The sequence below is a fragment of the Gopherus evgoodei genome, chromosome 20 (assembly GCF_007399415.2).
Source record: "Gopherus evgoodei ecotype Sinaloan lineage chromosome 20, rGopEvg1_v1.p, whole genome shotgun sequence".
NCBI lineage: Eukaryota > Metazoa > Chordata > Testudines > Testudinidae > Gopherus > Gopherus evgoodei.
In genome coordinates this window covers 11987899-12014854 of record NC_044341.1, presented here as the reverse complement: position 1 = coordinate 12014854, position 26956 = coordinate 11987899, and the positions used below count along the sequence as shown (strand labels likewise).

The 26956-nt window shown below is 44.1% G+C and overlaps 1 protein-coding gene and 1 long non-coding RNA gene across 2 annotated transcripts in view; both read left to right on the top strand.

Annotated features, from left to right (window-relative positions):
• YTHDF2 (YTH N6-methyladenosine RNA binding protein 2) overlaps positions 1-19251 on the top strand; it is a 29576-nt gene extending 10325 nt beyond the window's left edge. Inside the window, exon 5 of the mRNA XM_030539035.1 lies at positions 18328-19251. Coding sequence (XP_030394895.1) covers positions 18328-18351 — 24 coding nt within the window. The 3' untranslated portion in view covers positions 18352-19251. The remainder of the gene's footprint in view (positions 1-18327) is intronic.
• Positions 19252-23410: 4159 nt separating this feature from the next.
• On the top strand, positions 23411-26074 carry LOC115637794. The gene is made up of 3 exons (XR_003997352.1): positions 23411-23513; positions 23895-23961; positions 24652-26074. It is a non-coding gene; the product is annotated as an uncharacterized LOC115637794 (long non-coding RNA).
• The last annotated feature ends 882 nt before the right edge of the window (positions 26075-26956 follow it).

Here is a 26956-nt window from a genome sequence, read left to right as displayed (position 1 = left end):
TACTTTGGCGTTCGTGCTGTGTCCTTTCACTTATAAAGGGAGGTTAAAAGGCTGAGTTCGTCTAAATCAATTATGAACAGAGCCCTGGGCCGCCTTCTCTGCTGCATGTACATTCCTATGCTGGTCTCCACTTCTTCCCTGTCCTTAGTTAGGTTTTGTTGTTTTCCTATCCAGAATTAAATTTTCCTTCAAACCGTTTGATGTTCTCCTATCCAAGACTGCTGAAGTTGATAGCCAACATAGTCCTTCTTAAGACCCGTGACAGTTGCTCCCACGGTACACTCGGTCATTGACTGCTGCAGTGTGTGGCCTGCTTTATTTTATATATTCAAACTAGCAGTAACCCTTTGTTTCTAGAAGGCGTTGCACTGATTTCAGTGAAGTGGTCATGCATATTTAACAGGGAAGTCTCGTGAGATTCTGCTTACGGTGTAATGGCAATATCTTGTGTATTCCAGGCTCAAAAGCAATGGAGGTAAAATCATGAGTGCTCTCTAAAGAATTGCACTGGATCTCAGCTTTATAGCTCTGTTCTGTTGCCTTGGCATTATGAATTGCATGTAAACAGTGCACGTGTTCTGTGGACTTTAGAAAGGAGTTTGCATAAAGATTTATGTTCTCCAGTTCCAGTGACAATGTGTGTTGTAGTGTGCTTCCTTCACTATTGTTAAAGGTACTTTTCAGAAGGTAAGAATCAAGCTTGTATTGAGTCCAAAAGAGCTGATTTGGGTGTCAGGGTGTATTTGTCAGAATCTCAAAACGAGCGTAGGATTTGCCAAATGGACCATTATTTCCTGAAGTGTATTCTCTTTTCTCATTGGTTGACACCTGATACTTCGGAGAAATATTAAACCTCCTTTAAAATACCGAGCAGAGAGTCCTGTGGCACTTTATAGACAACAGACATATTGGAGCATAAGCTTTCATGGGTGAATCTGACGAAGTGGATATTCACCCATGAAAGCTCATGCTCCAATACATCTGTTAATCTATAAGGTGCCACAGGATTCTTTGCTGCTTTTACAGATCCAGACTAACATGGCTACCCCTCTGATACGAGTGGTTAAATGTCACTGCCAATTTTGAGGAAAACTTGTGGAAAAACAACTAAATGTTAAATCTGCATTTACTAACCTGGATTTTTTTATGGTCACTTTTAAAGCACTGTTTGTTTTTGTTTAACACAGTTTGTATTTCTTTGGTATTGTAGTTGGCTGGGGAAGCGGGAGGGGAAGTATTTTCCAAAGACCGGTGGAGGTCCTCATGATTCTTCTGTTGTTGTTCTCTTGCCTAATGCCTGTTGTTGTGTTATCCTGTAGAACATAAAACCATTCTGAGTAAACAAAGAGCTAGAACTTCCTTCTCTGTTTGCTTGGGTATTGCAGTTCATGGTGTAAAGTAATTTTCGCTTGCACTGACATGGCTCCTTTCATCCAGGGGTTATAAGATTACCTGCCATACTTGTACTAAACCCTCTGAAAAACCTGGCCAGCATAAGCTCAGTTGATAGGTGTGCCAGAGCTGAATATCCTTGCTATGACCCTTTAAAGTTCTGAAATGCACATAACAGTTCCGGCCTTCTCTAAATAGTGTGCTAGTTAATACATTTGCAATGGATAAACTACTCCACTTGTCTCAGTATCTACCTGCTGATGTGTATTTTGCATTTATTATGCCTTTTATCCAACCTCAAGGCACTTAATTGAAATTGATAAATGAGCAGCCTTGTATTTTCGAGGGAGAGGTTTAAGAGGGAAATCTTATGGCTCTTTATTGTATGCTCTAATCCAGAAACATGCATCCTCCTTTAGAAGAAGGGAGTCTTTCCTCTGCTATAAAATAAGAATAACCAGAAGCCATCTTAGCGCAAACAAAATGGAAGTTAGATTTTGAAAAGTAATCCATTTCTAGTTACTGCAGTGACACAGAGGTCTAATCTACCCCTAAAACTTAGGCTGACCTAGTTACATTGCTCAGGGCTGTGAAAAAATTTGCATCCTGCATGACATAGTTAGGTTGACCTAGCCCCAACTGTAGACACAGCTGGGTCGATGGAAAACTACTTCCATAGACCCAGCTACTGCCTCTCAAGGGGATAGACATACTGCAGTGGTGGAAGAACATCTTCTGTCGTTGTAGCAAATGTCCGTGCCACAATGGGGTAGTTGCAGTGCTGCAGCTGTGCTACTGTAATGCTTGTAGCATAGACATACTCGGAGTTTTAGCGAGTTAATAAATCTCATTAAGCTACAAGATTTAATGGCTGTTAAAGTCAACTGGTAGCTTGTGAAGCTGATCCCTAGAAGTTGTCAGGATGAGAAGTTGAAAATTGTTTCTTTAGGATTGGTAATCAGATTAAGAGCCTTTCATCTCTAGGCCACGGGGTGAAATGCAGTACACGTTGTGAGTAACCAAAAGGTATTACCCTCTAGGAGGGAATGGCCTATGTGAAATGAGTTAATCTCAGGCCATTTTCCAATGAGCCAATTGCTTAATCACAACTGGGACCTGTACTGGCAGCCTCATGAAGAGACAAGGAAATTGAATGTTGTTCTGCTGGAGGTGATCTCTCCAGAACAGTGCAGGGGCACATTGGCAAGGGACAGTTTGCAGAAGACTTTTTCTTTTCTATCTCAAAGCAAACTTGATCTATTGATATGTCTCAGTTCCCTTAAATGATCTTATTTGGCATTGGGTTTTTTAACAGACATTAAGCTGCATGCATCAGCTGTTAATACCACAGTGAGCTAAAATAAAAGCCTTTTTAATGTGGCGAGTGTCCGATTTTTTTTCTCTCCCCCAATAATTCAAGATAAAGGTGCTGCTGTCTAGGGTTTGTGTTGCTGTTCTTTGAATGTTTTTAGGGTGCTTTAGGAAGAGGATTCCCCGGAAACTTCATGAGATTTTGATACATGGAGGGTTTTTATTTAGGGAAATATTGGTAATTTACTAACACTGGTTGATAGCCGATTAGTGGAGGCCAATGTTACAGAACTCTAGGTAATTTAGCTGTAGTAATCTGAGAAGCAGCAATTTCTCAAGGAAAGTTACTTTTCTCTGGAGCTAAATGTCAGTTGGCTATTTTGTTTTCTGAAAGCTCAATTCAGCTGAGCATATGTAGTGTTCTCTTGTCTGCTTTTTCTGCCCAGTGAAGAAGTATAGCGTAAGCATTGTCACCTGACCAATTAATTAGTGTCTAGGAAGAGCTAGGATAGTATTAGTGTGTGAACACATGAACCTCCTGTATTCAGAGTTGTAGTAGTAACCCACTGTATGAGCGATGTACCCTCACTGCTTCCTTACTGCTTCTTGATCCCACCCACCATACACCCCGCATTGGGGGACCTTGCAGACTGTATATGTTATGTGCTAACCAATTCCCACATACCAGCGTCCCCCTATACTCTGTATGCTGCCCCCAATGACCAACAACTGACACTTTGAACTCTTTGTATCATTTTTTATTTAAACATTCTCTAATAAACTTTTAAATCTGTTTAGCTTTACATGAGCTGTTCGCCTCAGTGCAAGGGGATAAGCTAGATCACTGACCTCTAGGTCTACATTTCTCTTTGTTCTTGGAATGTATTCCTGCAACCTTTTTCTGTCCGACGGGTCACTTTTTTTTTTGCTTTGTCTCTTATATAAGATGTCTGGTGACAAGTATTAATTTAAGAGGATTCTTTCTGTACTCTTTATTTTGTCATGGTATGAGCATATTAGCTACAGTTAGTAGAACCCTAGCTTAATTTCTAAAATTTCTGTTGTACTTCGTAGTAGTAATTCTTGCAGCATTACAAGTTAATAAGCCAGTGGCACAAAACTGGACCATTGTCATGTAAAATAGTGCAACTGCACTTTTACTGCAGTAAAGTTGTCCAAGGAAATCTTGGTTAACAAGAATTGTGGTTATGCAAGCTGGGGACTAAATGAGGGAGTTGATTGTTGCTCTTTCCAATGGGTAGCTGCCCAGCCTGCTGCTGCTTAATTGAAGGATAAGTCATGTAATAATGCATTTGATCAGGTTAATAACAGCCTTGGAGGGGGGGGGGGGGGGCTGTGAACCATTCTATAGAGAACTCAAAATGTAGACAACAATTCTAGTTTCATTCTGTTAGAATTTCTTTATTAAAAGGGCAGTGGTGAGCAGCTTTTTGAGTTAGCTGCTTTTCTACTGTTTGTAATAGAATAGTAAGGTAGGAACTTGGGAAGGGAATTTTAGTTTCTTTTCTTTTTTTTTCCCTCTCATCTGTCCTGTATGTCTAATTGAGCTTGAAATTAAAAGGCATTTGTTTCCTTTTCTGTGTGCGCATGGTGTTATTGATTGCTGTGCTCTCTGGCCTGTCTGTCATTATAAGAATGACAAAAGTACAGGCCATATATAAAGTGGCTACCTTTAAGAGTTTCTTGGCATCATAGTAGATCTTTAAGAGATTAAAGCCCTGAGGATCATTCTCTCTCGAGTCTCATGTAACAGGTCATATTTTGGCCACAAACCGGTTGATACTTGGGTTTATATGTGTTTATAAGACAGCACTATGAAACTGTAAAGAACTAAGCAGGAATTCGTGTGTCACAGCCACTGTTGCTGGGGCATAATATTCCCTTTTAAATACCTAGGAAATAGAAATTTGTATAAAAGTCATAGGGAGTGTTGCTCTCCTTACTGGAGCTCATTAACTGAATTTTGGTATCAACTGGTTAATGGGAGTGGGAGACAGCATGGCGTGTTGTCTGTGACTTTATCTTAAAATGAATATTAAGCTTCTCTGGCTTACAGAATGAAGTACTTGTTGTCCAGGCTCCATGGGGGTGGATGTAGAGTCGTCCAAGTTTCAATATTATTCAGACCTGGCTGTCGCATTTGTATTGTATGACGATGAGTACAACAAATCCTTTATTAGCTTTGCATCAGTTGAGATTCTGAATCTGGAAAGTGGGTGAACTTCCTTCTCCAGAACATCTTGTGGTTCAAATTATGTGGTGCTAACACTTTACATTCTCCACTGTGTAGTCAACCAAAGTCTTGTGACCCAGAGTCAGATTTGATCCCAAGCCTGCACCATGGGTGCATTACTTCACTGTCATCATTGCAGATTAAAACTCAAGGATATACTGTAATGTTGTATTAATTTAAATGGAATAAATGATGTTAGACACTAACTGGTTTATGTCTGTTAACATGAAATCATGTTAAACAAGGTCAGGGGTTTTATATACAAAGCCTTTGAGGTACTAAGTAAGCTAAATACACTATTTCTAAAAATCATTTTAACCTTTTTATTAAAGTTTTAAAGAAGGAAAAACAGAGCATTTGAAATGTAAAGTCTTAAGATTTACATTTTAACATTATGTATCCCTTTAGCTGGAGAAAATTTATAGAAGGAAAAACCTTCGTGTTCAATAGTCTCTAAGATAATATTAAGATGGCAATAACTGTCCTTATGGGGAGAAGAGAAGAAGTTAGTTGAGGTGGCTGGAGCTGTTACTCTTGAAGTCTAATGCTGTTTCATCCCAGGTGGCGGTTGGGATTCAGCTAGAGTCGGTAAAGGTGGTGAGCTCATCTGAGTCCCTCTGTCTGGCCTGGTCTGGTCGGGACATGTCTCAGAATCAGAGTGACAAAGGTCCTGGGTCCCTGGAGATGGTGGGGTACCAGCCATCGTGATGAAGCTTCCTCCAGTAGCCAGTTTTTCTCCCCAAAATATTTTTAAGAACCCCAGAATGGAGTGATGGATGGAATAGCCTATCCCCTAGTTATTTTGTTTACCAATTAAACCTTTTTCCGACACGCCAATTTTGGTTGGTTCATTTTTAGTTCTACGATTTTCTTGTTTACCAGGCATGATCTTAATGCAGTCCTTGAGTCATACCAAGTCTTTTTGTCTGGATTTTCTATCTCCATTTGCACCTTTTCACATTAACCCTTGTTTTAAGTTATAGTGGATTCTTATGAACTTTCATATACTCTTTACTATTAAGCCCTCAATTAGAGTACATTTGTAAGTCTGATCATTACAACAAGGTTCGAAGGAAGGTTCTTGGTAAATGCCATTGACTTTATTAAAGCTGGGATGGGAGACTTTAACTCTTCAATGTGTAAGTCAATGCAGAAAATGTCTGATCCATACTCCTTGAAAGACCCAAGCAGGGAAACAGTCAAAGTGCTGTGAAATGCACAGGGCCAGCAAATTGAAAAAATGGTCCATTATTGCCTCATGTATATACACAAGAATATCTGATGAAGTAGGACTGGGGCAAGGGAAGAAGACTGGACTTGCCAGTAGAAACAATTTTCTGGGCCTCACCAATAGTTTCAGTTTGAAACTTACCAGAGTATAGTCAGTTTCACTGCTGTTGCCCATAGCCCCCTGAGCAGCCATAAAGCTAATGAGTTTCTTGTAAGTTTTTATATTTGGCTGTTCAGGAAAGCTGTAGCACATAGTTACCAAATGGTGGGGGGAGAAGGAGAGTATTGGGAATGTTCTTATTAACAGCTGGGTATGGGAACAAGGAATCCTGTTTCCTTCCAGGATCTTGGAATGGAAGCTACAAATATATTTTGCTTTTACACTAAAGCCAGGAGGGGATTTGGGTCCAAATACCATGCCCAAGTAGGAAGCCCAGTGGTGCTTAATAGATGTCTCTGGAATCTCACTCAGAAGGCTCCCATAACTCGTATTAACTTCCAGTAATCATAAATTATTAGGGTTGGAAGGGACCTCAGGAGATCATCTAGTCCAACCCCCTGCTCAAAGCAGGACCAATCCCCAAATGGCCCCCTCAAGGATTGAACTCTCAACCCTGGGTTTTAGCAGGCCAGTGTTCAAACCACTGAGCTATACCTCCTGATGGGTAAGGTGTGCTGGTAAATTTTTCAAAGCTTTTAACTACCTGTGGTTTTTTTAGAGGATCGAAATGTTCATATTCACTGAAAAGGACCAACTAGCTCAGTGGTCCCCAACCTTTTTGTGGCCATTAACACATTCATGTTTTCAGAAGTGTGGTGGGCACCACCAATTTTTTAAGGCTTATTTTGTATTTGTACATTAAATAATATTAAATATGATGTTTTTCATATAACATAATATATGAATCCGGAGAGAAGCTGAAGAGAAGCCCTGAGGACAGAGAACACTGGAGCCCGCAGCACTCTGTCCCCGGCAGGCGCAGGGCCACAGCTTCTCTCTCTGCTGGGCACTAGGCGGGAACACACAAATGCCCCAGCAGGTGCCATGGCACCCGGGGGCACTGCGTTGGGGACCACTGAACTAGCTCATTGTGACATGGCTTTGGGTAGCTGGCGTCCAGTAGCATGTTGTTGTTTGCTTTAGGACCACATACCATTCTATTTCCTGTGCAAGTCATATGCTTCAGGGCAGCTGGTTCCTGCAGGAAAGTTCCTGTAAGTGTTTGCAGAAATTGGATGACTTTTTGCTTCAGAATGCAGTTTTGATCTGGAGTGTCAAGACTGGCAGAGTTCATCCTTTGCACTAAATTGGATCAGTTTTGGTGCTGCCTTGAAAGCAGGGGTGGGGGGGAATTTGAGCATGTCTGCCAGCCAGCTGACAACCAGGAACAACTGACAGCATGTAACTGCTGCTGCAGAAATAGAGGCAGTCTTTCTAAGACTTCCATGAAGTCCCTCCCAACACCCTAGCTCCCAAGCTGGATGGTTGACATAGAAAGGCAAGCTATGGTTTAAAATGCACAGATCATGTGGTGGTTGGTGCTCTGTAAATGCTTCCGGTAGGTTAGTCATGTTTTGGTTACAACCACTCTTGAAAGAGGACATCTTGCTGTTCCCTATTTACTCTGTATGCCTTGATAGCCCTTTGATTAGATAACAGAGTGATAGGCATCTGAGACAAACATTAGGTGGGGTGCTCAGTTTTTATGCTGAAGCAAGACCTTTGTAACTGCCAGGATGTGCAAACTCAGCCTGATACTGTGATTTGGCTTTTCAGTCTGTGACGTGGACCTTTTTGAGAAAGTCCCTCTTCTCCTATATCCTGCGAACAGATGCAGTTGAGGTTTGCTGGAACACTTGGGTTGTCTGTGCCTGTAATTCAGATTTCCAGGACGAATTACATATCCTCCTTTGGCATATGATCCCACAGATGGGTCTCATTTTGCTTGCTCTTTGGTCAAGTTTTAAAGCTTTCTTGTTGTTTAATCAAGATTTTGATTAAATTTTAATTTGCTATCAGAGCAGGAGGAGTTCTAGCATGGGGTTATCAACATGTCTAGTATATTTACCTTTTTGAATTTTATGGAGCTCCTTTACAAGAGTTCAAAGTGATAAATAATTGAAATTCAGCCATTGTCACAAACCAAGGAAAAATCTGCAGACCGAATGGAGCTAGTGTTTCTGTTGATGTGTAGGTCAGGGTAGGATGCCGCTCTTTCCTCTGCAGTTGTATTGGCTTTCCAGTGCCAACAGTAGTAAAATATTGTGTTTTTGTATATAAACTGAGCATTTTAAGACTCAAGCTGCATGAGGAGCCGATAAGCATAGTGAGAAGATGCTATTTTAATAAGTTATTTGTGCTAACCATAACCACATTTTAAGCTGACCTAGTTGGAAAGGCTGACAGTATAAAACTAGCCCAGAAACGGCATCGGTAGAAACATCACTCTTATTTCTAGTTCAAGTCAGAAGTCAAATTGACTTGCGGCATAATTTTTGGAAGCCCTGAAACTGTATTCGTTTGGATAGGGTTGCATATGATCTGATGTGGGAGGCCTCAAATGATTTATTTCCCAAGTGAACAAAATGATTCCAGATTTAAAGAATCCCTGTGGTTCCAGCAAACGTTATTGAAGATGGGGCTGAATTCTGCTGTTGGGCAGGGCTCACATCTCCCATTGATCTCAGCTGCAGTTGCATGCACATATCTAGAGGACAGAATTTAGTCATCAGTGCATATGACCTTAGAGGAAGGAGAATGGTCTAAAGTGCGGGTTTTCCAATTTCCATAATGCGGCCCACAGCCTAAAAGTTCCTAACTGTCAGGGTAGTTAAACACTGGAATAGATTGCCTAGGGAAGTTGTGGAATCTCCATCGCTGGAGATATTTAAGAGTAGGTTAGATAAATGTCTATCAGGGATGGTCTAGACAGTATTTGGTCCTGCCATGAGGGCAGGGGACTGGACTCGATGACCTCTCGAGGTCCCTTCCAGTCCTTGAGTCTATGAGGTCTCGCCACTTCTCCCACTCAGGCATACGCTACAGCAGTGCTGATTACAGCAGTTGCTGATGTGGAAAAACATTGGGAAAGTAACGTGTGTCAAAATCGGACAACACCATGCTCAGCCCACCACCAAGTGCGCTGACACGCTTGGCAGTCACTGGTCTGGTGGTGAGGGCATGAGACTAGCGCTTGAGTTCTGGGTTCTGTGGTGGGTTCTGTCCCTGTGTGTAACCTTAAATAAATCTTTCTCCAGCCATAAAGTGGGAATAATACTTACCTACCTCACAGCAAGTGCTGCCTGTAAATCAGTGAGAGCCTCTGCAAGGTGCTATGTAAGTGCGTAGTATTGGCATCTGTGTATCCGTCATTTCTAAGGTGCCATTCATCACAGTATGTAGGTGCTAGCTATAAACTTCCAGGGAAGTCTTTTACTTTCCAGTCAGGATTGGCTCCCAAGCTGTGTGACTGGAAACTGCATCCTCTCATCAGATTACTGCACTGGACCCGTTCATTCAGGCCATGTCTACATCTAAAATTTTGCAGCGCTGGTAGTTACAGCTGTATTAGTACAACTGTATAGGGCCAGCGCTGCAGAGTGGCCACACTTACAGCAACCAGCGCTGCAAGTGGTGTTAGATGTGGCCACACTGCAGCGCTGTTGGGCGGCTTCAAGGGGGGTTCCGGGAACGCGAGAGCAAACCGGGGAAGGAGACCAGCTTCGCCGCGGTTTGCTCTCGCGTTCCCGGAGCCACCCAGCAAACCGCAGGGAAGGAGAACCGCTTGCTCGGGGTTCCGGGAACGAGAGAGCAAACCGGGGAAGGAGACCAGCTTCGCCGCGGTTTGCTCTCTCGTTCCCGGAACCCCGAGCAAGCGGTTCTCCTTCCCTGCGGTTTGCAGGGTGGCTCCGGGAACGCGAGGGCAAACCGCGGCAAAGCTGGTCTCCTTTCCCGGTTTGCTCTCTCGTTCCCCGAACCGCCGAGCAAGCGGTTCTCCTTCCCTGCGGTTTGCAGGGTGGCTCCGGGAACGAGAGAGCAAACCGGGAAAGGAGACCAGCTTCGCTGCGGTTTGCGCTCTCGTTCCCGGAACCCCGAGCAAGCGGTTCTCCTTCCCTGCGGTTTGCAGGGTGGCTCCGGGAACGCGAGAGCAAACCGCGGCGAAGCTGGTCTCCTTTCCCGGTTTGCTCTCTCGTTCCCCGAACCGCCGAGCAAGCGGTTCTCCTTCCCTGCGGTTTGCAGGGTGGCTCCGGGAACGCGAGGGCAAACCGCGGCAAAGCTGGTCTCCTTTCCCGGTTTGCTCTCTCGTTCCCCGAACCGCCGAGCAAGCGGTTCTCCTTCCCTGCGGTTTGCAGGGTGGCTCCGGGAACGAGAGAGCAAACCGGGAAAGGAGACCAGCTTTGCCGCGGTTTGCTCTCGCGTTCCCGGAGCCACCCTGCAAACCGCAGGGAAGGAGAACCGCTTGCTCGGCGGTTCGGGGAACGAGAGAGCAAACCGGGAAAGGAGACCAGCTTCGCCGCGGTTTGCTCTCGCGTTCCCGGAGCCACCCTGCAAACCGCAGGGAAGGAGACCTGCTTGCTCTGGGTTCCGGGAACGAGAGAGCAAACCGGGAAAGGAGACCAGCTTGATTACCAGAGGCTTCCTCCTTCCACGGAGGTCAAGAAAAGCGCTGGTAACTGTCTACATTGGATTACCAGCGCTGGATCACCAGCGCTGGATCCTCTACACCCGAGACAAAACGGGAGTACGGCCAGCGCTGCAAACAGGGAGTTGCAGCGCTGGTGGTGCCCTGCAGATGTGTACACCTTCAAAGTTGCAGCGCTGTAACTCCCTCACCAGCGCTGCAACTTTCTGATGTAGACAAGCCCTCAGTAATGTCACAAGCCAGTTTATGACGTCACGGCTTCCTCCCTATAACTGTGCTGGACATGGCTGAAACTAATTATGCAGGATAATCACAAAGGGCTTCTAATTACACAGTCTAACTTGGTCTGGAATGGAGAATTTTGGTTCAGCTCTCTAGGATATCCGTAAACACAGCATGTCCACGGCCGTGCTTACAAAAGTGTATAGGTGTCTATTCCACCTGCTCTGAGCAAGGATACATTTCTTGTTTTCCATCATGTTGCTCGGTACTGTGTGCAGTTAGTTCTCCCATTGTATTCCCACGGTGCTCTTACCGTCCTTCACTGACACTTCACAGCTCTGGCTTTGCCTGGTCTGTCCTCTATCCCTTCTTCCATTTTTCATTATACTCGAGCCAATCTTTGTTGATCAAGGGCAACTTTAATAAAACACAATGTGGATATTTTTTGTCATCCAGAGGTTCACATGTCAAAGGGCAGAATCATGGGTAGTACCTGCAGGTACACATGCTCCAAGCCCTTTTCCTGGGATTTCACGTGGGTGTTATCTTAGGATTCCTCACACTCCTGAGATCTGAGGGAAAAACAAGAATAGAGATGATGTGGGTACACAGCACTTAACCCCCACCTCTGATCCCAAAAAATCTACCCCTCTCTCTCTCATGGTCCAGCACTCACTTATTACCTTCTATAACCCCTGGAGAGCAAGACATCTCTCCCAGGGGGGTGTCCCACTGCATTGGATGAGGCTGTGGACAATGTTGGACTGTACAGAGGGGACATCATCTCTAGGCCAAGGCCTCTTTCCTAGAAGGAAATGCGGGAGAAATTGTTCATTCAGCTACAAACAAAAGCACAGAAAAAACTACTGCCATGAATGAAGAGAATGAAATCACGCCCCGTATCTCCTTCAGCACTGAGAGCAGTGCTCACATTAGCACACGCTGGGCTTTCGGACCCCAGATGGTTGCACCGGAGTAGAAGGAAACTGCTTGTTTTTCCTCCATGGCATATGCATAGATGAGAGCATAAACCCAGATCCTTGTGCCATGCAAGGAAAAGTCACTTGCAGCGGGTAACGGAATGAGCCAAAAATCTGAATGGGGGCAAATAGCTGCCCTACACCATTCCTTTATAAGAAACTCCCCCTAAATATTCTGTGAAGCTGCAGTAGTGGGGGAAGTAAGGGGATTATTCTACGCCAGCGTGTGACGCTAGTTCTTCAAGCCTCTTCAGGCTATGCTGAATATTCAGTTGAGAGAAACTTGCAATACAATCCCCAATCCTGAAATTAAACAGTTTGTTTCTAGTCTGCTTCCTACAGCCTCTGGCTTTTTCCAGATTGTATGAAGGATCCGTTTCTGGGACTCTTCTTGGGTTGTGTTGTCCTTTGTACCTGCATCCTGTGGCTTTTTTTGCTCCATCTCCCCTGTGCCATTCAAAAAAGAACTAGATAAGTTCATGGAGGATAGTTCCATCAATGGCTATTAGCCAGGATGGGCAGGGATGGGTGTCCCTAGCCTCTGTTTGCCAGAAGCTGGGAATGGGCGACGGGGTGGATCACTTGATGATTCCCTGTTCTGTTCATTCCCTCTGGGGCACCTGGCATTGGCCACTGTTGGAAGACAGGATACTGGGCTAGATGGACCTTTTGGTCTGACTGAGTCTGGCCGCTCTTATGTTCTTATTCCTCTTAGGTCCCTTGTCTTCCTTTCCTTGTGCTATGCTTTGGCCTTTGGAGCCGCTTTACTTTCATGGAAGGGGAAGGAGAAGGAGAAAGCAACTCGTTTAAACCCATGGTTTGGGATCTGTGTGGTCAGCTCATCAGTTGAAGTGGTCAGCAGGGACTGCAGCCACCATCTGCAGGGCAAGATGGGACTCTGTCGCTTGAGGCTGTGGTGGGGCTGGATGTGTGTGTGGAGGAGTTCTAAGGCTGCGTGTTCCTGCAGCTAGCTTAAACCCCATCTGTGCCTGAGAGACTGGAGTTCAGGGCATGTAGTTGTGACCTCTTCCTCAGTGGATGTGGCATGTTGCCATCTGTCCTTGGTTAGTGAACGGGGCTGGATTCAGAACCAGGAGGCAGAGGAGGAGTAAGACCTGGCAACTTCATTTTGATTTGCAGCTTCCCCCAGGCATATGGCTTTATTATTTATTTGTACTGTGGTGCCCAGGGATCAAAACTGCTTTGGTTATCTGTTGTGGTTCCTGATTTCAATTCTGCTGTGTTTTCAGTTCTGCTCTGTTTGTATGGCAAATATTAATGAAGAGAATTTGCTCCACCTTAAAAAAGGCAATGTGTAAGTATCCAGGGCTTTATTTCAAGTGTCCTGTGGAGAAAGGGAAGTATGGGCTGACTAGGCCTATTGTGGGGAAGAAGCTTTAAAACCGAAGTGGCGTTCCACTCGCTGTATCCTTGGTTGATGGGGCTAGGAAATGTATTGTTTCAAATTGGCACTTAGTCCTTACCTGCATGGAAACGTTTACTGGTTATCCAGGCAGTGTCTGCACCCACTGTACAGACACTCTTATTCCAATGTAAGGGTGGTTTGGTTAGATAGATTAAACCTTTTGCCAAGCGACACAAACTAAGTCAGAAAAGGCCCCCTTGTACCAAAATATGGCTGTATCTACATTGTGGAGGCAATGCCAGCATAATCTCCTAGTGTTGAGACAGGCTATGACAGAAGGAGTCTTTCTGAGTGCAGAATACTATCTCCCCAGATGATATGAGCTTCATGGATGGAAGGACTCTTTTGTCAGCATAACTGTGTTTTGGTGGCACAACTTTGTGGGTCAGGCAGTGGTTTTTCACACGCCCAACCAATGTAGCTATGCCAATGTAACTTTTTCATTGGAGACCAGCCTAAGCGTCTTGATGCAGGGAGTTATACTGGGGTACAAAGGCCTGAAGCTAACCAGACACCTCTAGCTGTCATTTTCTGTTGCTGAAGAATGGTAATGGCTAACTTTTTTCCAGTGCTGAGGGTAGAAACTGGATCCAAAAATGGTTTCAGTGAGGGCCAACTTTTTCAATGAACTTGAAGCAAGAGATCACAGGGAATGACTAGGTGGAGAAAAGGGGCCAATCAGTAACTGGATGTGAGCATTATTGTTCATGGAGAGCTCATCTGTTGGCAAATTTTTGGTCATCTTATTGACGTTGCATGTTAAATTGTCAGGGATGTTTAAAAGATGTTTTGAGTTGATTTAAATAAGCATATCTCTCTCCAGCTTGCTTTTTTAACCCTTTGTAGCAAGCTGGACTCAAGTTCTGTGGCAAAGCCCCTTGATTATGAAGTCGCGCAGAGGGAAATTTTGCAGCAGCTGCATTTAACATTTAAAAGGTTAATGAATCCAACATGAAAACAAATATTAGTAGCTGCTGAGGTTTCTTTGTTATGAATTTCAATGTAATTTACTCTTTTCCACTCTTTCGTTTTTCGCTATGCCATCGTTTTTATCCTGACAATGCATAATTGTGGTATCGCAGTTGTCAAGGGGCAGTTGGGGGTTTTGGCAGCTGGGTAGGGGACAGATGAGGATTTGGCACCTGGAGAACCATAGGAGGTAGTTTGGCATTTTGAAATAACTACCTGCTTCTATTAAAATGATCAGCAGTAAAATAGTTGACATTTCTACTGTCCCAAATTGAGGTCAATAGAAGGAGATTTTGGAACAAATTGATAAATTGAACAGTAATAAGTCACCAAGACCAGACAGTATTCACCCGAGGGACTGGAAGGGGCTCAGTTATGAAACTGCAGAACTGCTAACTGATGTGTAGCCATCACTTTAAATCAGTCTCTGTACCAGAAGATTGGAGGGTAGCTAATGTGACACCAATTTTAAAAGAAGACTCCAGAGGTGATCCTGGCAATTACAGGCCAGTAAACCTAACTTCAGACAAATGGTTTGAAACTAGAGTAAAGAGCAAAGTTATCAAACCTGTAGATGAACACAATATGTTGGGGAAGAGTCAACGCTACATTTATAAAGGGAAATGGTGCCTTATCTATATATTAGAATTTGCTGAGAGGGTCAGCAAACATGTGGACACGGGTGATCCAGTCCATATGGTATACTTGAACTTTCAGAAAGCCTTTGACAGGGTCCCTCACCAAAGGCTCTTAAGCAAAGTGAGCAGTCCTGGGATAAGAGACACGGTGCTGTCATGCCTCAGTAACTGGCTAAAATAGGAAACAAAGGGTAGGAATAAATGGTCAGTGTTCACAGTGGAGCGAGAGAGAGTGGGGTCTCCCAAGGATCTGTACTGAGACCTGTGCTGCTCAACGTATTCACAAATCTGGGAAAAGGGGAAAACAATGAGGTGACAAAACTTGTAGATGCTATTACCATATATACTTGATCATAAGCTGGTTTGTTTATAAGCCAATTTCCCCCCCCCCCAGATAGATAAGTAAAAATGGAAAATTTTTATAACCAGTTCAGAAGCCGACCCTATGATTCAGGGGTCAGCAAACTTTGGCTCCCGGGCCATCAGGATAAGCCACTGGTGGGCTGAGATGGTTTGTTTACTTCGAGTGTCTGCAGGCATAGAGGTAAACCTAAGTAAACAGTGTCCCAGCGTGCCAGCTGCTTACCCTGATGGGCTGGGACAGCAACTGTTGGGGAATTTTTTTGAAGAAGCTGGGAGTCAGGGAAGTAACCCCTGTGACCACCTTCCACATGCCCCCACCCCTAGCCCAGGACCCCCACGCTCTCCCCATCCCTTCCCACCTTGTCTGGGGAGGGCTGGGGAGGATGTCTCTGGCCTGGCCACAGGCTGCTCCAGTGAGCCAGGCCAGGCGGCTCGGCCACAGCCTGCCAGCCCCAGAGCTGCAGCTGCTTTGGAGGCTGGGGCAGAGCAGCGTGGCCAGAAGTGAAGAGACTCTGGCCCTGCCTCTTCCCTTCTGGCTCTGCTGGCTGCGCTGCCTCTCCCTGCTCCGTCTGTTGGGGGTGGGGCTGTGTCCCACGTCTGTCTCTCTCTCCCCGTTCATAAGCCAACCCCCTTCTCTGGTGCATCCCTTTATTACTAAAAAAAAAAAATTCAGCTTATGAATGAGTATATACGGTACTCAAGATAGTTAAGTCCAAAGCTGACTCTAATGCGTTACGAAGGAATCTCGCTCAACTGAGAGACTGGATGATAAAATGGCAGATGCAATTATCAACCATGAATGTCAAAATAATGCACATTGGAAAAAATAATCCCAACTATACATACAAAACGATGGGATCTAAATTAGCTGCTCTCAGGTAAGAAAAAGATTTGCGGGTAGTTCTCGGAAAACATCTCATTGTGCAGCGGCAGTCAAAAAAGTGAGCGATTTAAGGACCATTAGGAAGAGGGTAGATCATAATGCTATTGTATTTAATCCATTGTGTGGCCACACGTTGAATACTGTCTGCACTTCTGGTCACCTCCTCTAGAAAAAGATCTATTAGAGCTGGAAAAAGTGTAGAGAAGGGCAACAAATGACTAGGTGTATTGAACAGCTTCCATGTGAGGAGAGAGTAAAAAGACCTAGGACTGTTCAGGTTAGAAAAGACGACTAAGCAGGGATATGATAGGTCTATAAAATCAAAGTTCATGGAGGATAGGTCCATCAGCGGCTGTTAGCGAAGATCCGGGGTTTTCAAATAGGGGTCAGGACCCCTCAGGGGGTCATGAAGTTATTCATGGGGGGTTGCTAGCTGTCACCCTCCACCAAAACCCCCGCTTGCCTCCAGCATTTAGAATGGTGTTCAATATATTTAAAAGTGTGTTTAATTTATTAGGGGGGTCGCACTCGGAGGCTTGTTGTGTGAAAGGGGTTGCCAGTGTAAAAAAAAAAAAAAATGGTTTGAGACTCACTGGCCAAGATGGTCAGGGACACAAACCCCAACTGCCAGAAACTGGGACTGGATGACCTGGAATGGATCACTCGAAATTGCCTTGTTGTGTTCATTCCCTCTGCAGCATCTGGCACTGGCCGCTGTCGGAGAAAGGGTCCTGAGCTAGATGGACCATTGGTCTGACCCAGCATGGCTGTTCTTATGAATCGTCATCTTTTAGGTTTCAGTGCTTACCGCACCATTCAATGCATGGGGCCATTTGCACTGATGTCAGCCTGAGTCTGTTGTTTTGCTGTCATACTGGCTAGAAGCATTGTTGTTTAAAATGAAGGCTTGTACCCTGGATCACCAGTCTTTGGAGCATGAATTCTGTGGTTGGAGAACTCTCGGGCTGGGTTTTATAGCCCTGAGCAAGCAACTTGCCAATGCCGAGTTCGCTGAGGGACTGAACACAAACGGTTTTCGGTTCCTCCTCTCCTGTTCTCACTAGACATGTGAGCACCTGATCTCCTTCAGTAAATGGAACCCTGCTACCAATTCACTCTTGAAAGCACCCAAATCCCTCCTGTCCCAGGGCAGGTTCACTCTTCCTCCTCCCCACTGTGACCTACTCTCTCTCTAGCCTGATAAGATTGAGAACTGGAGGCAGGTCTCTTGGGAACTGCTTTCTGAAGCTCCGTTTATGGGACTGAGGAAGAGAGCCCTGTTTCTCCCGACCAGTGAGGCACTAGAAACCCTCACTGATAACTAGCAGAGTGGCTGCCTCTACCTGGCCCCCCAGACTGTGTCCAACCAATTAATTGACATAACATTAGCAGTGAGTAGTTTGTTTATTTCAATAGCTGCCCTTTCTCCCCCCCGCTCCTTGTTTGTGTCCCACTTCCCTTCATTATACTTGGCAGGCTCTACAGAACTGGAGGAATCTGAGCAGGTTGCATCTGAGAGAGCTGTTTTTAATGCTGCAAAAGATGTTGCTGGGGGGATAGGGAGAGGAAAGGAGCAAGGTGCGGGGGGAGGGGTTGTGGTGGCAACTGCTATTATGAAGGGGAAATGGCAAGAGCTGGGAGGCATCGCCCGACAGGATGTAAGTACGTTGTCATACTGGCCATGTGCAGCTGCCCGCTTAAAATGAGCTGCTCCTCCTTGAACAGAAACGGACCGTTTCTCACATTCAGCTTCATTATAATGGACCTCTCCTGTCATAAACCAGATAGACCACTAAATATTAACGTAGACAAACACCCCTTGGGGAAGGTTTTAGGAATACCTAATCCCGCTTCAGTGTGGGGAGGTGGACGGGGTGATCTTTTGACATCCGGTCCAGCCCTATGTTTTCATGTTCTGTGTATGAGATAGTAGTGAACAAAATCTTGTTCCCTCTTGACCCATGGAAGTTTTGCAAGAGTTGCTCTAAACTAACCATCTTCTCTTTTCTCCTGCAGGAACGCCAAGGCCGTGTCAAGTAAAAGTCTACCCTTCCCACAGAGACTGCAGCAGAGGTTGCATCCATGATATCTTTCAGAGAGAGAGAGGAGAAAAAAGAACACCCCAGAGCGAATTAGGACTTTTTTTCTTAATTTCATTGACTTTAAAACAAAAAACCTTACAAACTTGCAGTTTGAAAAAAAAAAAAAGTATTGGAATGTCACGAGACATAGGACTAAAAAAACAAAAAGAAAAAAAAATCCCTTCTAGGTAGAGTATAGGTAAAAACTTGTCCCCTTTCTTTTGGCTTTGGTTGTGATTTCAGAGCATATGCTTTGTTTTTTGTCTTTTTACTATGTTTTCCGGATTTGAAAGTCCGTAAGTGGCATATGCCTTTTTTCTCTAATTTTTAAACCCCGCTGCATCCCTTTCTTCCACTTCCCTCGTGCCTCCTTTCCCCCGGTTTTGAAATTTGCACTTGGAACACCGAGTTGTGACTTTTTTTTGGACATCCGCTGCAGAAAGTGGAAGAACTGTTTTTTCCTTCGACTGGAAGAGGAGGAATTTTATGACTTATTTGGGTTTATTTGCCTGGAAAAATCGAATGGAAATTATTGCCAAGGTTGTGTCTAAGGGTGGTTTGTTTTCCTCTGACCCTTTGTTACTCAAAAGTCAAGTACTAGGAGTCCTAAGAAATGTTCTGTTCTTGTGCATTATATGGATTACAGATTAAGTCTGGATTAATTTGATTTAAAGGCTGAGAACAGTGGTCAAAGCTTGTTTTGTTTACAGGAACATGAATTTTGAACGAAAAAATATTGTAAAATGTGTAGTGAATATGTTTCTTCAGTTTCTTGTTAAGCCAATGAGGAATGGGCGTTGCCTTTCTTTTCACCATTAATCACTTCTCAATAATAAACGTGAGATCCTGTTGAGCATCACTTCTGTGTTTCAGTTAGTTTTCAGTGGGGTAGGTGCTGCCCTGGCTGTGGATACGAGGAGGCTGGACATGGGAGAATAAAATTGCAAATGGGGTAGCAGGCGAATACTTCAGTTCCTAACTTCTGGTTTGTTGGCTATTGTGTGATCCCTGCAGGGTTTTGAGCCAATGCTCTAGGCTTCCCCTGTTTGTTTTAAACATTTTTGTTGGGACCCAGTGCTTTTTTTTTTAATTTGTGTGCAATCTGATCATCCATGAGAGCTTGGTCTCATCCAAACCCTCCTCTCGCTGTTTTGAGACTGGCTTTGAAGCAGGTCAGTTTGGCCCATGTATAACACGACTGTTGAGACCCAGACCCAGTTACAGCCTGATTCTATGGTGAATGTTTTCATGTATGTGAACAAGATTAAACTGAACTAATCTATTGCTAACTCACATTACAGCACCTGTTAAAATAGAATTGGGGTATGGTCTATGGTAAACAGGTCCAGGAACATAGGAGCTCTGCTAGTGTAGACTGGCCCTAAGTATGAAACCTGGGCACGAGGGACTGACGTACAGCTGAGGTTTGCCTGATAAATGAGTGCAGCTGCTTTGGTTAACATGCCAGCTTTTTGCATTTGGAGGCCTGGCTTCCAAGGTGCCAGGCACAGTAAGTTTGATCTCTGAACATTTTCCTACATTACAAATAATATTTATCCCCGAAATGCCAGACTCAGCAGGATGTCCCTGTTTAGGAAGGTCAGAATGGGTAGAACAAGAGTGCTCCAGATCGGGATTGAGGTGCATTGATGCAGCTGTGTAGAGAGCCCAGGAGTGGCCTAGCAGGAGACGCTGCAGGTCAGGACTGAGGTGCGGTGTTCAATCTGTGAAGGCCATAGCTCTCCAGTAGTTGCATGCACTATGCCTGGCTCCAGCCTACACCATAACATTCCCTCTTTCCCAAGTACAAAAAGTGTCAGTGTCGAATAATGGGATGTATTAGCTATTCAGTGAGTAGCTTAGAAGACCCTACCAAAGCCCTTCAAACACATAAGGGTGGACTTGGGTCCATGCTCTTCTTTTACTGTGAAATAGTTTGAGATCAAGAATCCAAAAATCCAACTCTCCTGATTGCCTTTTTTTTCCTCTCTGCTGAGCAGGCGGCAAACAAAATGAGCATCTGAGTTCTGAAAGAATACTTCATTCTTGTTAGTGAAATGGGATACTGCTGAGAGGGAAAATGTCATGAAAAATAGCTTGTGGTTATTAAATGGGTGTTGATTATCAAATGGCTTTCACTATTGCTAGCTGTCTACTCTGCATTTCCTTTACCTGGGGCAAAGGAACTGTTTCACTTCCCGATTCTCCTGCATTCGCACTAGCTGTTGTAGTGGAGGTTCTCTCACAGAAGGGGAGATGTTTAACTCCACAAAACCTAAACCTGTTAATTGAAAAGCTTCATGGGGAAAAAAAACTTTTTTCCAGACTGGAGAATGAAAACCTTCCCCACTTTTTTTCGGGTCTACACTAACTTAACAGTGTTTTCTCTCAAGGTCACAGATATAAAGATGTTCTATTAACTGCCTGATTGCCTGCTTACTGAACAGACCACCCTGGGCTCTGAGATTAGGATTTTCAAAGAAGTTGAGGGGAGCTTGATACTCAGCACTCATTGGATTTAATAGGATTTGGGCACCTCATTCCCTTATTTTCTTTTGAAATTTCCAGCCTGGATTTAATCCCTTGATTTCTTCATCTGTCCTACTGACTGTTCCCTCTTTGCCCCTGCTCAGCAATGTAAATGCAAAATGATCTGTGGTACCCTGCTACAAACTGGTGTTCCGTTGGGGAAAAGCTTGATCATGGAAAGTCTGCATAGTTCTTAAAGCTTCATGACCAGGGCAAAATAGCTGGAAGGAGCATCTATATTGTACATTATTGAAGTGGTCCGATCAATTTAAGCATACTGGAGATGTCTTACCTACTGCTGTTGTGAGTAACACCCGAGTCCCACAAGCCCAAAAAGAGAGAGGTTTCTCTGTATCAGTCCATGCAATTCACAATACTTTGCATAGTCAGTTTCATTGTTCCTTTCTGTATAGTCAGATCCCATTTTAGGGTGGATCTTCACACAGCAAGAGGGGAAAGATGTGTTAAAGGAACAGAAAAATGTGATTTGAAAATCCCATAAAATTTTACCAGGCTTCAGGCTCAGATGTCATGCATGAAACTAATTTTGCCTTTCTTTCTTTTTTTTTTTTAATTTAAGTGAACTGTCACTTTAAATAGTCTGCGACTGCACCCAGCTGATGTGCCTCATGTAATTTGAGATGGCATTTGTTCCCTTGTGTTAGCTTCAGGTGAGAGTTAAAATCTTCTTTTCTGAACCAAAGCTGACTTAGTTGCCTGGATGTGGTACTTTAACTTGTCGTTGCTTGTCACAGGGGTCAGCCCACCTGTAGCTCTGTGGGATTAGGACCCAGGTTTGTAAACCAGCTCTGAGGTTTCCCTACAAGGAGAAGAAATGAAGCTGTCATATTTCAGCAAGGTAGGGATGGTTTTAAACTTAAGGTGCAGGGCTGGGGATCAGGAACTGCAGCTTTTTCCCCCTGGATCTCACAAATGTCTCCAGTGTTGGGCAAGTCACTTAACCCCTCTGCAGTAAAACTGGCTTCATAAGCATAGGCCAGGTATACTTTAGTCTGATTGCTGCATGGAAGGCACTTTGGGATTCTCGGATGGAAGGTCTTATTGGGTGCAAAACGCCGCCATTGGAGCAAATACAATTTTTAAGCACTTGACGCACATTTTACAAGAAATATCAAAGGAAGGACCAAACAGATGGTGCTGAGAGTAAAAAGATAGGAGGGGTGTCTGTGTGTGAGAGAGAAATGGGGATTTCTGATGGGTCTAAACAAGCTCTAACATCTTCCTAGATGCTGATGTGATTTGGAGCCTTTTGGGTGGAGCTATTGTAAAATGTGTGGGCTACTTTTGAGGGATATTTCCAGTTTATAGTGCACATGTGCTACCCAGATCTACTCTTCGGGGTTGCGTTCCCTGTGGAAATCAGCACAGACCCGATGGTGCTGAGTTCCACATGGCGTCTGAAGGCTTTTCTGTATAAAGACTTAATGCAAGGCAACCGGAGATGTAAATCTGCAGTTCACCAAGTTGCTGGGTGGGCCTTGCTGCTGCGCCCTAAAAGTTCTGTAGTCTGCTTTGACCTATTGCTATTGGGGGAAGCAAAGAGACACATGGAAAAATCTGTGGTGCAACAGAGTGAAGGACAATAAGGATCTGAAGTGTATTAAGAACCAAAAGAATCCTAACAATGGTATTGGTCCATTGCTAGATGGAAACAGTAGATTTATCAGTCATTCAGAAAAGGTGGAAGTGTTCAGTACATATTTCAGTTGTGTATTTGAGGGGAAAAACATGATGTAATCAGGCAAAAAATGAGGATGTGCTTTCCATTCCAATAGTAACTCCATGCTATGTTAAACAGCTGCTGCTAAAGGTAGACATCTTTAAATCAGCAGGTCCACATAATTTGCGTCCAAGAGTTTTAAAGGAGCTGGCTGGACCATTAATGTTGATTTTCAGTGTTAACAGTGGTGAGTTCCAGAAGACTGACAGAAAGTTAGTTGTTAAAAACGGTAAACGGGATGAACTGGATAATTATAGGCCTGTCAATCTGAAATCAATCCCAGGCAAGATAATGGAGATGATGATGTGGGTCTCTCTTAATAAAAAATTAATGGTATTGTAGTTAATGCCAATCAACATGGGTTATAGTTTGACGGGATCTATTTTCTAATTTGATATCATCTTTTAATGAGATGAGTTTGGTAGATAAAGGTAACTGTTCTAATATATTTAGACTTCTGTGAGGTAACTGACTACCTCATGACATTTTAATTTTAAAAATGAGTGATACAAAATGAACATGGCACACATTAAATGGATTAAAAATTGGCCAAGTGACAGGTTTCAGAATGTAACTACATGGAGAATCATTGTCATCAAATGGGTGTGTTTCTGGCACTGGATATAAAGGATTCGTATACTGTGATGTTCAGGTTGTATGGTAGGTCACATCCAGGGATCTTATTACAGATCTAAGGAAGCTTTACTTTCTAATGAGCTGTGGCAGTGCTTTGTGTTTATGAATTGCAGGACTGGTTGCAGTATACGACAAAAGAAGCTTTCCTACATTTGGGTAATCTTGGTTTTTGTCCCCAGGCCATGTTGGCATGACACACAATGATCTCCATACGGGTAAGTGTGAAAATGTTGATTTGCTGGAATATTTTTACTTGACAAGGACCATAGTTGTAGAATTCAGTAATTTCTCAATGGATTTCCATAGAATATTCACTCTCCCTGAGCTAAGTGGGTGAGCCATGCAGTTTGATCATTACCTAGTTCCGAGATTCTATTGTCTGTTGATAGCACGATTCCACCTCATTGGTAGCATCTGCTGCCAACTGCTCACTGAACAAATGGCTCTGCTGAGCTGGAGAACAGGCAGCTCTTGATGCAAAACAGGCTTTCTCTGCCAGGCTCGCTTGACTTTGGCTTAGTAAAATCAGCTTCTAAGAAGTCACATGCAGCCCATTTTAAATAGGCCTCTCTGGTTTCTTATTTCTCTTTTTTCAGCCACCAGAGGGAGTGTCGCACACAGTTTCTCCCTGCTGAAGCAAATGGAGGTGCTGTTACAGAGAAGGTAAGGGGCTCCCATGACCCTTGGTTGCCTAGATTATTCCATTCTGAGATTGGTTAGCAATGAGACCAAAATGGGTGACAAAAAGTGACTTAACTTATTGATTTGCCAGGGGACTTGGGCTCCTAAGCACCACACGCATTTGAAAATGAAACCGCACATCTAGAACAGTCAGGCTGGGGATCTGACTTCTCCTTAGGTTTGAATTCCGTTTCAAGCCTCTCCCGACAGTGCGGTGTGGCCATTTCAGCATTGGCCTTTGTTGTTGTGCCTGCTAACGCAACCCAAGGCAGGTTATCATTTCTCCTGTTGTCTTTCTCCTGCTCCACCCTCCCTGTGAAACGAAACTTCGCTTATTTTAGAATATATTGCTTGAGAATTCTCAGGGAGCAAAACCTGTTCTGCAAATGCATGTGGCTATAGTCTCAAGGGACCTCCTGTATATCACAGGCCACTCAACACCCACACACTAAACCTAACAGTCAAAATTATTGTGAAATATTACCGCCCACAAGAGACTAGAGTACTCTGTGCATTAGACAGAGAATAGGAGGGAGTGAGGTGCACCAGTGCCCGAGGCCAGAAGTTACGTGCCTAAAGTTAAGCATATCCTTAAATGATTGCAGGATCAGGGCTTTGAACTGATCTGTAATAATGTTCCATTCCTAAATCTTCTTACCTGCCTCTTTGCAGCATCTGTGATGCCATCAGCCGCATCTTGCTTGGGTGGACTGAACAATTCTGGCTTCAATTTGGGGGGGGCGGGGCAGGTGTTCACTTTTTGTCTGAGTGTCCCAAAACCACACCCACCTGGTCCAAGAGAAATGCTTATCAAGAGCCAGAGCACAGCAAGTGATCACCTTGATATCCTTTGAGCTGCTGTTGGGGTTTTTTTAAGCTTTCTGGGGATGTGAATTAGATGCGTCCCAATGTGTCTCTGTGCACTGGAAGATCTCTCCACCTGTGAGCATCTTGAAATCCGGATTGGCCTCTTGGTAGAGTGAGAGGGTGAAAAGAGTGGGATTTGGTGTCAAGAATGCTTGAAATGTCAACAATGTTTTGTGTGGCTTATAAGGCCTTGTCTAAATACCAATGTGCAATGCTTTAACTAGACTGGTATATCTAATGGTGGCCGGCCTCCCCTAGTGGGGATGTAATTATTCTGATACAAATGGTATCGCTGGGAATATGGGAAGGGGGATAGCTATGCTGGTATCAGGCATCTTTTTGCCAGTATAATTGTACCCGTAGTACTGTAAATCTCAAAACCCCTTAGCTGAAATAATTATACGGGGTGTAGACCAGGCCTCATTTTAGCATGGAAGGGGCTATAACAGTTATCTTTTGCTGGAGTCCTCATAGCGGTATATGAACCATTAAGCCTCACAACAGGAGGTTAAGTGTTATCCAGATGTATGAGAAGATCTGACCGAATAGAAGAGGCGGATAGCTTGCGGCCCAGAGCGCAGGTTCTGTTGCAAGCGTTGCCAACTCCATTCTACTGAGTCTTGTGGTGTCTGGTGGCTTCTCTTAAAGCCCCAGCCCTTGTGATTATATGAGAATCTGAGATCGATATGACAGTATCCTGCAAGTCTCCTGGACAAACCTTATGGAGTTAATAATTTTGGGGCCCATTGTATTAAAAATGCAATTGTTTGTGTTGTGGAATTGTATGTAACTTCACTAGGAGGCCTGAGGAACGCAATCTCCAGGAGCATTTAGGGACTTGAAAGGACTTTTGGGGACGATATGTACAAAGTGAATTTCCCAGGCAATACTTGGGGTGAAGGGAATGCAAATAACCCATCTCTGAGTCCATCCTTCTGTAGCTGAACCTGGAGCAGAGATCCATTGTCCACCTGATTAACAATCCACAGTCGCTCCAAAGACCCCAATGGAATGGATGAATGTCTCCCAAACTCCCAAGCATTTTTGTTCTGAGCTAAGGGTGTCACAAACTACAAAACCCCGCAGAGGGGTTTTCATGTGGTTTCAAGGACTGCCAGAGCCAGGGTGATCTCTGGTAAGCTCATTAGCATACATGTGGGTTCTTTATTGGTTAATGTTTTTTTTTTCTCTGTAATGCTTTTACCTTAGGAATAAAATTATGCTTGCTTTGCTGTGTGCTAACTTATACCTCTGGCATTTACAGTGTATACTGTCTCCGAAGAGAAGGCAAAAGAAGCCTGCTTAGGCAGTCTGCTTCTTGCTGGGGATTTCACAGTGTAGTCAGGGAATACCCCAGTCAGAAGGGAAACGCATCTCCACCCAAGACAGCCCACAACTGAGGGGCCGGAAGCCTAGAGTTGGGTGCCCTTGCTGCACTATCAAGGGGGAGTACAGGTGCAGTTGCCCTGAACTAACACTTGTCTGTCTCTTTTTTTAAAAAAAAAAAAAAGTTTCTAGCTTTGAGAAGCTGGAAAACATGAATTCTAAGGCTCAAAACCCAAAGGTAAATAAGAAGAATCTGACATTTCTCTTTTTTTTTTTTAAAAAGTCTCGTGATTTCTGAAGGCTTGGGTTGGTCATGCCATGTGCAGCAGCGAACGTGTTCCTCTTTACGGGATCTATGTTTTTTTAACTCAATAAGATTTCAATGTTTGTTTCCACTTAAAATTTTCCTGGGGTGTTCACAAAACAAATGCTGCTGACTTGTCCTAGCTCCAGGGCTAGAAAGTGAAACTGATTCATCTGTTCTTTGGGTCCAAGTTGAATGTGTGTTGATATTTTTAAGACTCTATAAACATGATAAAGGGTGAAAGGTAGATTAAGGTCAACACTTTTAAGTGTGAAGTAGGGCTGAACATCAGGCACCTAGATCCACGTTTAGGTACCTAAATAAAATGGCCTGAATCACAGACGTACTGAGCCACCAGTTTTACGTAGGTACCTAAATGTGGAGTTTAGGCACCCACCTTCGAAACTGCTGTCCTCTGTGATTGCATAGCTACCACCTTACGCTGGGTCAGGAGTGCTTCCAGCACAGGGTTAACCAGAC